This window comes from Ictidomys tridecemlineatus, chromosome 5 (assembly GCF_052094955.1).
Source record: "Ictidomys tridecemlineatus isolate mIctTri1 chromosome 5, mIctTri1.hap1, whole genome shotgun sequence".
Taxonomy (NCBI): domain Eukaryota; kingdom Metazoa; phylum Chordata; class Mammalia; order Rodentia; family Sciuridae; genus Ictidomys; species Ictidomys tridecemlineatus.
In genome coordinates this window covers 83,010,870-83,024,617 of record NC_135481.1, presented here as the reverse complement: position 1 = coordinate 83,024,617, position 13,748 = coordinate 83,010,870, and the positions used below count along the sequence as shown (strand labels likewise).

Below are 13,748 nucleotides of genomic sequence, written 5' to 3'. Positions count from 1 at the left end.
TGAGGCACTGGGTTCGATCCTCAGCACCACATAAAAATAAAATAAAAATACTGTGTCCACCTAAAGCTAAAAATATTAAAAAAAAGACCAGCAGGCCATGAGAGTTCTTTATTTAAAAAAGTTTTGTTTGTTTCTTTTATACATACATGACAAGAGTATACATAGAGAGTGTATTTTGACATATATACATGGAGTATAACTTATTCTAATTAGGATCCCATTCTTGCGGTTATACAAGATGTTTCACTGGTGGTGTATTCATATATGAACATAGGAAAGTTACGTCTGATTGATTCTACTATCTTTCCTATTTCATCCTTCCTCCCTTCCCTTTATTCTCCTTTATTATTGTCTTTTCTATTACACCTCCGCCCAACTTTTTGTGTGTTAGCATTCACATATCAGAGAGAACATCTGACTTTTGGTTTTTTGGGATTGGCTTATTTTACTTATCTGGATCTATCCATTTACTGGCAAAAGTCATTCTTTTTTATGGGTGACTAATATTCCAGCATGTATATATACCACATTTTCTTTTTCCATTCATTTGAAGGGCATCTTGGTTGGTCCATAGCTTAGCTATTGTGAATTAAGCTGCTAGAAACACTGATGTGGCTGCATCCCTGCAGTATGCTAATTTTAAGTCCTTTGAGTATATACTGAGGAGTCGGATAACTGGGTCAAATGGTGGTTCCATTCCATGTTTTCTCAGGAATCTCTGTACTGTTTTCCAGAGTGGTTGCACCAATTTGCAGTTCCAGCAATGTATGAGTGAAACTTTCTCCCCACATTCACACCAATGTTCATTATTACTTGTGTTCTTGATAATTGTCACTCTGACTGGAGTGAGATGTAATTTCAGTGTAGTTTTAATTTGTATTTCTCTAATTGCTAGAGATGTTGAACATTTTCTTTTTTTTTTTTAAAGAGAGAGTGAGAGAGGGGAGAGAGAGAGAGAGAATTTTTTAATATTTATTTATTTTTTTTTAGTTCTCGGCGGACACAACATCTTTGTTGGTATGTGGTGCTGAGGATCGAACCCAGGTCGCTCGTATGCCAGGCGAGCGCGCTGCCGCTTGAGCCACATCCCCAGCCCTGAACATTTTCTTAAAAACAGATTTTTAGATGTTGATGGATTTTTATTTTATTCATTCATTTATATTTGGTGCTGAGAATCTAACCTAGTGCCCCACACATGCTAGGCCAGTGCTCTACCATTGGGCCACAACCCCAGCCCCTGTTGAACATTTGTTCATGCATTTGTTGACCATTTGTATTTCTTCTTCTGGGCAATGCCTGTTCAATTCCTTTGCTCATTTATTGGTTGGGTTATTTATTTTGGTGTTAAGTTTTTTTGAGTTCTTTATACATCCTGGAGAGTAATGCTCTATTTGAGGTGCAGGTGGCAAAGATATTCTCCCATTCTATAGGTTCTTTTTTCATGCTCTTGGCACCCACATTTGTTAGTTTTCTTTTCTTAGTTAAATCTATGAATCAGATTTCTTACTAGTTCCAACAAATCAACAAGCTATTACCAATTTTATCACATAGCCCCTGGTATTAAATAAAAAATTAACTTACTTGTCAAAGCTAACTTGAGCTAATCCAGCAGTAAAAGCTCCATCATCAACTACTTGGGCTAATCTAGCCCATGCCTCTGCAGCTGCACATCTCAAAAGGGGGTTGTGACTTTCTAGGGCTCCCATCACTAATGTTAGGGCAAGTCTTCTCATTTCATCTGGACCTAAACTTCCCTTTGAGCCAGCCACATACTAAAATACATAAAGAAAAATTCAAATTTAGAACTATAGCAAATTCTATTGTCTAGCTGAGAATGTACATTCTTGTTAACATGTAAGTTCATATATAGTAATACTTTAAAACATCAGAACACAAAATGAACACTGATCACACAAACAAAATTTGATCTTTTTCTCACAAAGTACTTTAAAATTTTACCACCAGGCAAACAAAATAGCAATCAATTATCACTATGGCATAAATGTGTTCCAAAGAACATTAATAGATGTCTAAAAGGAATCACCTGAATGAATCCTGTAATATTTTACTTAGAAACAATAAGTCACAAATGCAACAGTGAACTGGATTTGGCCCATAGGCCACAGACCATCAATCCCTAGGCTGGTATTATACAAAGAAAAAGTAGAAGAATTTCAAATCCTGAAACACTACCATCAGGAGATTAGGACAAATTTAGAAAATAAAGCTCTTTAAAAATATTATTCTCCATAATTAGCCATACATTTTTTTAAAAGAATTAAGCAAATATTTGATTTTAAAAAAAGTAGAATTACCTTTAAGAAATTAGAAATGGAAGAAACAACATGTAACTGAACTACTTGTTGACGAGCTCCTTTTGTGTGCTTCATACTGTTCAAAAGCTGTTCCAATATAAGAAGCCTAAAATAAGAAGCAACAAAACTTAAAAGCAAGTAGATAATTTTGGTACCGGGGATTGAACCCAGGAGTGCTTAACCATTGAACCACATCCCTAGCCCTTTTTAAATTTTGAGACAGGTTCAACAAGTTGACCTCAAATCTGTGATGCTATTGCCTCAACTTCCAAGTGTCTGGGATTACAGGTATGTGCCACCAAGCCCAGCCCTTATAGCTTTTGACTAAATGCTTAGAACAGACAATTCCACCTTTTAGAAATAGGTGAAAAAAAATTACCCCCAAATTATCAAATTCATATCAAGTTGCAACAAATTCAACACAGAATCAGATTACAGGGATCTCCTGAGTCTTCTTTTAATGAGCATTTGTCTAGTAAGTGTCACTGTTAGCCAATTCCTTAGTTCTTTTTTTTTTATATATACATTTTTTAGATGTATAGACCTTTATTTTATTCATTTATTTATATGTGGTGCTGAGAATCAAACCCAGTATCTCACACCATGCTAGGCAAGCACTCTACTACTGAGCCATAGCCTCAGCCCCTTGGTTCTTTTTTTAAAAAATATTTATTTTTCAGTTTTTCGGTGAACACAACATTTTTATTTTATTTTTATGTGGTGCTGAGGATCGAACCCAGTGCCCCATGCATGCCAGGCCAGCGCGTTACCACTTGAGCCACATCCCCAGCCCTCCTTGGTTCTTAATACTAAGACTTATTAAAGTCAAATACCTTGCTTTGTCTTAAACTTAGCACCAACGTATGTCATTGATAGTTAAGTAGAAGAGGCACAATTCTTTGAACCCCCACCCATAATTCAAAAATGTATTTGGGATCATACCAAATATAACACAATTTTAACCCTTGTTTTTCTCATTTAATATTACCTCTTTAGTATTTTTAAATTAATTTTATTCTTTGGTAACTTTTTTCTTTTTTTTTTTTTTTTTTAAGAGAGAGTGAGAGAGAGGGGGACAGAGAGAGAATTTTTTTAACATTTATTTATCTTTTCTTAGTTCTCGGCGGACACAACATCTTTGTTGGTATGTGGTGCTGAGGATCGAACCCGGGCCGCACGCATGCTAGGCGAGCGCGCTACCGCTTGAGCCACATCCCCAGCCCCTTTGGTAACTTTTGTGAACCTGAAATTCATTAAACACATGCTCCACAATTTATTTAACCATTCTCTCTCTGGTGAGAGTAGTTTTCCAATTATCACAATTTATAATAAATATACATACTATTTTTGGTCTGGGGTTGCATGTCCACTAACTATTTGTATGTCTTTTGTGAATCATTTTTCATGTCTTTATAGCACAGAGGTTTTCTTTTCTTTTTTTTTTTTTTTTTTTAATTTTAGTTGGACACAATACCTTTATTTACTTATTTTTATGTGGTGCTGAGGATCTAACCCAATGATTCCCACCTGCTAGGTGAGAGCTCTACCGCTGAGTCATAACCCAGGCCCCCAGAGGTTTGAATTTCTTGAGATTAAAGATATATAGCCATGAAACAAGTCACCCCATATTTTATCAATTTCTTCTTATAGACATAGTCTCTAATCTCAATATTTTCTTTCCCCTCAACTCTCCAATTAAATTAAGGAAAGCTGAAATAACATTGAATATTATTTTGAGGTTTATGAATTATCTTGATAGCAGGAATAATGCTTTATAATTTATCTTCATTTTTTAATATCTTGTGTTTGGCAGGTAGTAGGCAGTCAAATCTACTTGTCTAATAAACATAAAGGTTAACTGTGTTGAACAGGTAAAAACAGGGTGTGACTGGCTGAAGATGGCATATGGGTATGCTTTTATCTGACCCTAGTCTATTTCTAATAAAATTCCCCAGTTCTTAGCTAGATCTTTATCATTATGTTGAGGCCACAGGCTTAATATAATTCTATTCCAAATGATAATTTTATTATCAAAGCAACATAGATATGGGTATTGTGCCTTTAAAAAGTCCAACTGCAAAAGTCAAAGAAAAAAGGAAGGTGCTAGCTAAGCCATATATTATGTGCACTGGAAAAAGTACTATACATATCAATTTATATCATATAATAAAAATAGAAGATCACTAAGAATTGGGAAAACCATATCACTCTAATATTCACCCATGATCCTACCATCTAGAAAGAGCCACCATTAATATTTTGTCACCTTTGTTCTTATCATTTCCCCCCTAGGCATATGAAAATAATTTTTAGAAAACTGAGATGATGAGGCTGAGGATGTAGCTCAGTGGTAGCATGTTTACCACTTATCTAGCATGTGTGAGGTCCTGGGTTCAATACCCTAGGACAGCAAAAAAAAAAAAAAAAAAAAAAAAGCAAGCTGAAATCTGGGATCACTTTACTGATGACCTTGTTTCTTTTCTAAATATCTCCTAAACAATATTATCAGGGATTTCCCCATTTTATTAACTATTATAGTGGAACAATTTTCTGCCCATTGTTCAAGAACATATTTAAGGCATTTTATTTAAAGGATATATTTACACCCAAATAACACTTCAGGAAGATTGTAGAGGGTAAATGTGACATCAAGGGGACAACCATACAGTCAAGTGCATAAGTTTATAAACTTAAAGATCATATTAGATCATATTATTAGATCATATCCTGTATATCTGTTAAAATGGAAATGTATCATGTTGAAAGCAGGAAAAATATATAATGTTAGAGCTGGAGAATTTTTCATACCATATAATTTGACTTGCATTATTTTCCTGCTCACACTCATGGGTCAAACTATAAAAGAGAGTTGCTGGAGACCCAAAACTTTTTCTCCATCTTTTGCCCCCTAATCCTGACAGTCTTTTAATATGCTATTAACAAGAGTTCAGGATAAATAATGATACTAATTCCTTTAGAGACCTCAACAAAATACTCTGAATTGTCAGGAAGATGGAGATGATTTGTTCTTAGTAATACCAACTGGTATTCCTAAGTAGTATCATTGATAATATATAATTAATTATCAGTTTGTAAGAAAATGATTAGATAAAAAAGTTTTAAGTCCAGGTAGAATACAAACATTTAGTTAAAGGGCACTTAGATAAAGGGCAAAAATATACACCTGAAAATGCTGATTTACTTTTTACTTCCAGAGAGGGTATATAATGGCATTTTTTTTTTTTAAAAGTACTGAGAACTGCTAAACTTTTCCTCTCTCTTTACTCAAGAGTAATAGCATTTCTGGAAGCAATGCATTTACAGCAGTGGTTCTTCTTCTAGGCCGCCTATGAGAATCATCTAAGAAGTTTCTAAAAATTTCAGTGCCTACCATAGAATGTACATCATACTAATAAAACATAACCCTTAGTTTTTTGTTTTTACAGGACTGAAGATTGAACCCAAGTGCAATCAACCACTAGGCTACATCCCCATTCCTTTTTATTTTTTTTATTTTGAGACAGGGTCTCACTAAGTTGTCAAGGCTGACCCTTGAATTTACAATCCTCTTGTCTTAGCCTCCTGAGTAGCTAAGACTACAAGTATGTGCCATCATGCCCAGCTAGAATCTTTAGTATTTTTAAAGTTGTTTAGATGATTACAGTGGACCGTAAAACAAACCAAGGATGAAAAATCCTCATGTGAATTATTAATTTTTCTTGCAATCAGATGCAAAACATATTTAAAAATAACCGTAAACAGCTGGGCATGATGGCACATGCCTATAATCCCAGCCACCAGAAAGGCTAAGTAAGGAGTATCAAAAGTTCAAGGCTAGTCTTGGCAACTTGGTAATACCCTGTCTCAAAATTAAAAATAAAAAAGGGCTGGGCATGTAACTCAGTGGTAAAACATCCCTGGGTCTAAACTCCAGTACCGCAAAACAAATAAACAAAAACCACAGGCAACCCCTTTTGGGTCCTCTCTCACCCTGTAGGAGCTCTCTCTTTTCTTCTCATTTGAATAAATCCTTTTATGCTCTTTTATGCTACACACACACACACACACAAAACAAACAAACAAACAAAAAACTCCACAAACAACACGTGAACAAGATCAATAACACTTTCTGTACAAAATATTAACTTCTCAACCTTTCAATATTTTAGGGCTTTAGCTTTTTTAGTGCTTTAATATTGGCAATGCAATATTAAATTTTCTTATTCAATATTAGTAATATTAGTATTAATATTAGTATATTTATATTCTTTTTAATATTAGTAACACAATATTAAATTTTCTTATTTTTAGAATTCTATAGTCAGAAAAGAACCAACTAGCTTAAAATATAATTTCTCATTAAAAAATTACTTCCAAAGTAAAAATACAAAACAAAACAAAACAAAAAAACAGCTGCCATAAACAAATATATCTGGGATAACAGGAAATTAGAAACTTAACTTTCCTAGCCATGTATTTCTCTCCTAAGGCTCTCTAATGACACCCACTGGTGGATATTGATAATAGCTATGACCTACTTTTTGATCGGGCCAGACTATTTCCTTTAAACACTCTCCAAAGTACTGTCTACTATTTTTGTTTAGTTAGAATCCAAATAGGAAGATAGGTTTTGCTTTTATCATGTCTCAACATTTTTATTAAAACAAAATCTAACTGGATGTGGTAGTGCACACCTGTAATCACAGCAATCTGGGAGGCTGAGGCAGCAAGTTCAAAGCTATCAGCAACCTAGTGAGGCCCCATGCAACTTAGTGAGACCCTAATTCAAAAGGAATGGAAGGACAGCAGAATAAAATAGACATTACTATTGCTGTGGGTATATATGTGACTGCCTGACCAATGTGATCTGTAACCTGTATACTCAGAAAAATAAGAAATTATATCCCATATGATTCAAATGTATGATATGACAAGATCACTGTACTGTCATGTGTAACTAATTAAAACAAATAAATTTCAGTGATGTCACAAGAAAAAAAAAAAACATAAAAAGTGCTAGGGATATAGATCAGTGACCAAACACCCTTGGATTCAATCCCCAGTACCAAACCAACATTTTGAAACCAACCTAAATGAAGAGTAATCCTTGAACCTATAAAATAGTTCTGTAAAATTTCCAAAGTATGAAAGTCTATAAGACCTTAGTCTAAGCAAAAAAAAAAAAAAAGGTAGTAATTGCTCATAAATCAATATTCTTTTGTCACTAATGACCTTTCCATTTGTACTTTCAGCTACATTATAAGCTAACTGTGGGTAAAGAACTGTATCCACAATAATACCTAGTGGTTTGGGGTATTTAATAATTCCTTATTTAGTATTAGTCAAATGAAGAACCTTTATCTCACCTTCATTTGTCTCTTATGAGAAATCTTCTATGTTAATAAGATCTTCTGACAACATTCTTCTTACCCACCAGTTAGTTCTCTACTATGCATTCACTGAACCAGTTATGTATTATGTTAGGATAAGTGAAGAGATTTACCTTTGAGCTTCTCCCACATGAGCACAGACAACCCCAAAGAGCTTTGCTGCAGAGCTAATAACTGATAGTGTAGGAGGCAGGGGCTTAGGCACAGAATCTCCCTCTACATCCTTCTCATAAATAGAATAAGGGTCATATTCAAGACTTCCACAGGCACCCCCATTACCAAGCAGGAGCTAAAATGAGGATTAAAAAAAAAAAAGAGGATTTAAAAAAATATCATTGTTCATCAGTTGAATCTATTCAAGCGTTATTAAAAAAATGGTCATACCTGTTCTTCAATAAATCTATGGTCAGTCTCTTGTAGCAAAGGACTTAATATCAAAAGATCATCCTGATGACAAAGAGGTGGAAGTAAAAATGTAGATGCAGCCACCTGAATATCAGGGGCAGTAAGGTCAGCAGCCAGTTCTTTGAGGATAGCACAGAGGTGTCCTATTGAATCACAGGGAAAAAGCAATTAGCAATAAGAACAAGCAATTAACTGGTTAGACTACAGGATAAAACAAGCCTAGATTGAGCTTTAATTCACACAATGGCCAATTTTATTATATTGTAGCCAAATATTGTATACTTGTTCTTGAAAAATGCCCTACAAATCAATGTGTTGCTGCTCACAAGGTTAAGAATGAATAATGAAAAGACAGTTTAAAATATATGCCTCCTAATACTGAGTGAATACTACGATCAATTAAAAAAAAAAAAAAGCATGAGCCCGGTGTGAAAAAAAAAAGCATGAGCCCGGTGTGGTGGCACACATATGTAATCCCAGAGGCTTGGGAGGCTGAGACAAAAGGATTGGGAGTTCAGAGCCAGCCTCAGTAATTTAGCAAGGACCTAAGCAACTCAGTGAGACCCTGTCTCTAAATAAAATACAATAAAGGGCTGGGGATGTGGTTCAGTGGTTGAATGCCCCTACTTCAATCTCCAGTACCAAAAACCAAACCAAACCAAAACAAAACAAAAAAACCCCAACAAAGCACAAAAATAAATTTAGGCATCTAATACTCTCATTCCTTAGGCATGCAATAAATTCTGTTTGTTTTTCCTTTTCCTGTTTAAACAAAATAGATTTAGTTAGCATGGTGGTGTGTGCCTATTAGTCCCAACTACTGGTGAGGATGAGGCAGGATCATTTGAGCCTAGGAATTTGAGGCCAGGATGAGCAACATAGCAAGTATCCTCTTAAATTTTTTTTTGAGAATTATGTTGGATTTTAAGAAGCATGGCTTGGAAAGCATCTCTGAGTCTACCAAACAGACAACATGAACAAAGCTCCCGAGCTGAAAAAAATTATGGACAAGAAGTTATCATTGAAATTAAATGGTAGCAGATAAGTCTAAGGAATATTGTGGGATTTGACCCCTTTATGAAACTTGTGATAGATGAATGTATGGAGATGGCAATAGTGGGCAACAGAACAATATTGGAATGGTGGTAATATGAGTAAATACTATCATCATGTTAGAAGCCTTGGAATGAGTATAAATAATGGCTGTTCAGCAGAGAAATCCATGTCCCTTCTTAAAAGGGCCTGTTTAACTATGACATAAAAATCTGGTCATGTACACTTTCATATTAAATTCTTTGTTAGATTAACTTTTTAATAGAAAAAAGAAGCATCGCCTGAAAACATTTATATTTAGATATGTTTTTATTATGGAAAATTTCAAACCTATTAAAAGGAGACAATAATATCATTACCCCTATCCTCCACACAGGTGGGATGATCCTGTTTCACTTATATCCCTGCTCACTATAACACCATCCTTCATTTTATTTATTGATTGGTACTGGGGATAAGCCACATCCCCAGCCCTTTTTATTTTTTGTTTTGAGACAGGGTCTTACTAAGTTATGTAGGGCCTCACTAAATGGCTGAGGCTGGCTATGAACTTCTGATCCTACTGCCTTAGCCTAAGCTGCTGATATTACAGGTGTGCACCACTGCACCTGGCCTTCATATTATTTAGAAGCAATCTTAGATAGCATATCACTTTATCCATGAATGTTTTACCATTAAAAGACATTTTATTTGAAACTATCAAAATCTCATGTTTAAAAAAAAACACTAGAAATCAAATATCTAGTAAGTGTTCCAATTTCCAACTGTCTTATCATAAGTGTCTGTTTTTGTTTGATTCTATGTTTAAATGCAGATGTAAATAAGGTCTACACATTGCAGCTAGTTGATATTTAAATATTTATCAATGCAATATTCTCATTCTACCTGTTTTTTTTTTTTTTCTCCTCACTGTGATTCATTTGAAGCAACAAAGTGTAGAACTTTCTACACTCTGGATTTTGATGATTATAGACCCCTGGTGCAGTTTAATTTTTCATAAGAAGTATTTCGTGATCTTTTCTAAGACACAAGACAGCATATGCTTGTCTCTCTATATTTACATTTTGAAAAACTAGTTTATTTATCATACTTGCCCAAATTATCATCTCGAAGATGTTTTGCCCTAATTTTTGACGGATTATCATAGAAAATTTTATCTACATAGAACTTTTTTTTTTGCCAGTTTGTAACTTAAGTATTGCAGAAATGAGTAAAAACTGCCTTAGAAAAATATTTACTTTTCTAATTGTTTGAGCAATAGCATAAGGATGAAATGAGGGATAGAGTTGATTTCTACCTACTTCAGGTGACAGGATAAATCAGGAAGTGTGTAGCTATTCTAATTTTTTTTCAGAGAAGGGGTCTTATTATATATTGCTCAGGCTGACCTTAAATTCCTAGGCTCAATTCATTCTCCTGACTCAGCTTCCAGAGTAGAAGGAACTACAGGCATGTGACACCACACCTGGCATTTTTTTCTACACAACCAGTATTAGTAATGCTAGTAACAACAAATATTTATTAAAGACTCAAGACCCAAGTTTTCAATTAATTTAATGAAATTAATTATTTCAGTTACTATAAGTGGTATATCTACAGCTTAATTTAAGTGTTTCATATCTTGGATGACAAGGCAAAATGGTAAATTAACGTGTCAGGAAACCTTTTAAAACGTTTGTACATCATCCTCATAATAAACCTCATGCGGGGCTGGGATGTGGCTCAAATGGTAGCGCATTCGCCTGGTATGCGTGAGGCACTGGGTTCGATCCTCAGCACCGCATAAAAAAATTTAAAAAAATAAAGATTGTCCACCTAAAACTAAAAATAAAGAAATATTTAAAAAAAAAATAAACCTCATGCAGTCAGGTAAGTACTGCTATTTTATAGATGAGGAAAGAGGAATAGAGAGTTAAAACTAAGAACTCAATTTTCATTCCACAACCTACAGAAAACTGTCATTCTGAAAAGTATTTGCTGTATAACCATGAGGAAATTACTTCAATTTCTTAAAATACTTTTCATATAACAAAAGCAATTTTCATGTCTTGTCAGATGACTTTTAGACATTAGAGTAACTGATATGATCAGAGTTTAAAATCAGAACTTTGAACGTGTTTTGTTACTCAGTCTTATTTTTCAAATTAATTAGGTAAATTCATTTAAAGACTACTATTTCCTTTGTGTTACAGATTTAGAAGTTGCTATAGGTGGTTACTCTACTATGTAAGGTATATTATTTAAAATGACAATGAATATTTTAATGGTGCAGTTAGAACATAAGCCCCATCATATCATGAATTTAGAAAGGGTGTGGGGAAGGAAGGATAGTAGAATGAATTGGACATTATTACCCTATGTGTATATGTGATTACATAACTGGTGTGATTCTATATTACTATTGTACTTCATACATATTATACAAATCTATTAAAAATAGAAAACAGGACTGGGGATGTAACTCATTAAGCATTTGCCTAGGATAGCATGAGTGAGGCCCTGAATCTGATCCTTTGTACCACACACATACAAAAAAAAAGTAAAAATTTTTTTCTTAAATTCAATATTCCTAAGGGATAGAGGGACCCTTACTACTTTTATTGTTATAATTATAAAGATGGAAAAATGGCAAGTTATTTTTAATTGAAATATAAAAATATAAATGTCCTTATTATTATTTTTATATTTTTAATTCATATAGATAAACATGAAAAGTATATACAATTAAAAAGACAAAGAAGGTATATTTAGATTTTCTTTTCATAATAAGTCTTGACTTTTCCTGTTAATGAATACTCTGGACCTGATTTAAAATATATATAAGTGTATACTCATTAGTTCTTAAATTCATAGTCTTTTATCCCCGAATACTAGAGATTGAACCCAGGGTGTTTAACACCTGAGCCACATACCCAAACCCTACCACCCCCGCCTTTCCAAAAACATTTTTTTGAGACAAGGTCTTTCTAAGTTATTAAGGCTGGACTAGAACTTGCAATTCTCCTGTCTCAGTCTCTTGAGCTGCTGGGATTATCGGCATGTGCCACTATGTCCGGCTCACAGTTAATTCTTGACTATATCTGTTAATAAACACTCTGGACCTGATTTAAAATAATATAGAGTGTATGCTTATTATTTCTTTAGGATTCCTGATTGTATTCCCAAACTCCAATTAAGAAAATATAAGTAAAAAAAAAAAGTACAAAACTTCTTTTTCATTTCCCTAATTTTAGTTCTTTAAAGATAGATCTACACTATTATTCAACAGAAGATACACTGTAGATTTTGAGCTGATATTCTTGTATTCCTAAATGTTTAAAGAAGACTTGAGGGGAAAAAGGTCTATATTTTTCAAATGTAGCTTGAAAATAAATTTCAAAGTACTATAGTAAAAATCCAAGGGGAATTGCTTTTGCCACAATCTAACAGGTATCTAAGCTGTGGAACAGAGAAATTATCTTTCAGCTTTTGTTAGATATGTAACAGGTCACTTTTATAATCAGAGATAGCAGAGAATAAGATCAACCTACCACTAAACTGTGATTGTTTATTAGTTCTCTGGTAGGTTACTCATAAGAGGCAGGACAGCATTAGGCAAAACAACATTTTAATTTTGTCCCCTTAGTACAGAAAGGGGACTAGGAGGGAGTAGGGAAAAGAATAGGAAAGTTTTTGGAAGTCTATCAAATAATGCTCTGTCATATACAAATAAATCACAATAAATCATATACACACAATGCACGAATTAATTCCTGGACTCCACTGATCCTCCTGCTTTAGCCTCCCACGTAGGTAATAATACTGTGCAAAATAACAGAAAGGAGATTAAAGCAAGTGGATGGGGAGGGAGAAGAGGAGGGAAAAAAGGGTACTAGGGAATGACAGTGATCGAATTAAGTCATATGCATATATGAATACTGCATATTCTGCATAATTATACTATTATGTATAATTTTAATGTACCAACAAAAATAATTAATGAAAAAATAAATAAGTTTTCTAAATAATATATTTTATTTACTATAAAATGGTGAACACATGGATTAAGATTAGACTGTCTAAAAATTCTAGAAACAAGGTACTAAATAGTTGACATTTGGTTCATTTATTCAACTATTTAATGAGCAATTATTACTTTCGAGGCACAAACAATAACAAATTTTGGTATAAGGCACATACCTTCATAGGTTTCAGGAGGTAACAAAATTAACAGTTCATAAAGCCTTTGTCTATAAACTACTGATGGTGTTTTCAAAGGATTTCCGTATGTTTTTAGTATTGAAGAAAGCCTTAAAATTTAAAAAAAAAAAAAAGTATTCTCTTAAGTGTGTAGGTTAGAGGTCAATGTACAAGTATTGAACAGGCTGAGATATAAACATAAATTAGCTACATATATTAATGAAAATTAGTGACGCTTTATAGTTTTTTTAATAAGGATTGATTATAAGAGGGGCTACAGTATCATGTGTGGAAATCATTCTAACTTTTCTAACATACTTAACAAAACTAGCCAGTTGCGATTTCTAAGGCCACAAGTATTAGGTCTGGAAACTGAAATTCTTACTATAAAATCTCAAAATCTACA

General features: G+C 33.7%; 1 protein-coding gene and 1 pseudogene across 12 annotated transcripts in view; one reads left to right on the top strand and one right to left on the bottom strand.

Moving 5' to 3' along the window:
- The window catches only part of Heatr5a (HEAT repeat containing 5A), a 121,792-nt gene that overhangs the window by 50,018 nt on the left and 58,026 nt on the right, over positions 1-13,748 (bottom strand). For all 12 annotated transcript variants that reach the window (XR_005729345.2, XM_078050257.1, XM_078050251.1 and 9 more), the window contains 5 exons: positions 13,343-13,452; positions 8,090-8,253; positions 7,819-7,994; positions 2,316-2,421; positions 1,582-1,772 (listed from right to left, as the gene is read on the bottom strand). Coding sequence is in view for 11 of the 12 variants with exons in the window: in XM_078050257.1 (XP_077906383.1) it covers positions 1,582-1,772; positions 2,316-2,421; positions 7,819-7,994; positions 8,090-8,253; positions 13,343-13,452 (747 nt within the window). In the remaining variant the exon portion in view is untranslated. The remainder of the gene's footprint in view (positions 1-1,581; positions 1,773-2,315; positions 2,422-7,818; positions 7,995-8,089; positions 8,254-13,342; positions 13,453-13,748) is intronic.
- On the top strand, positions 9,084-9,300 carry LOC110597873 (small nuclear ribonucleoprotein G pseudogene; annotated as a pseudogene).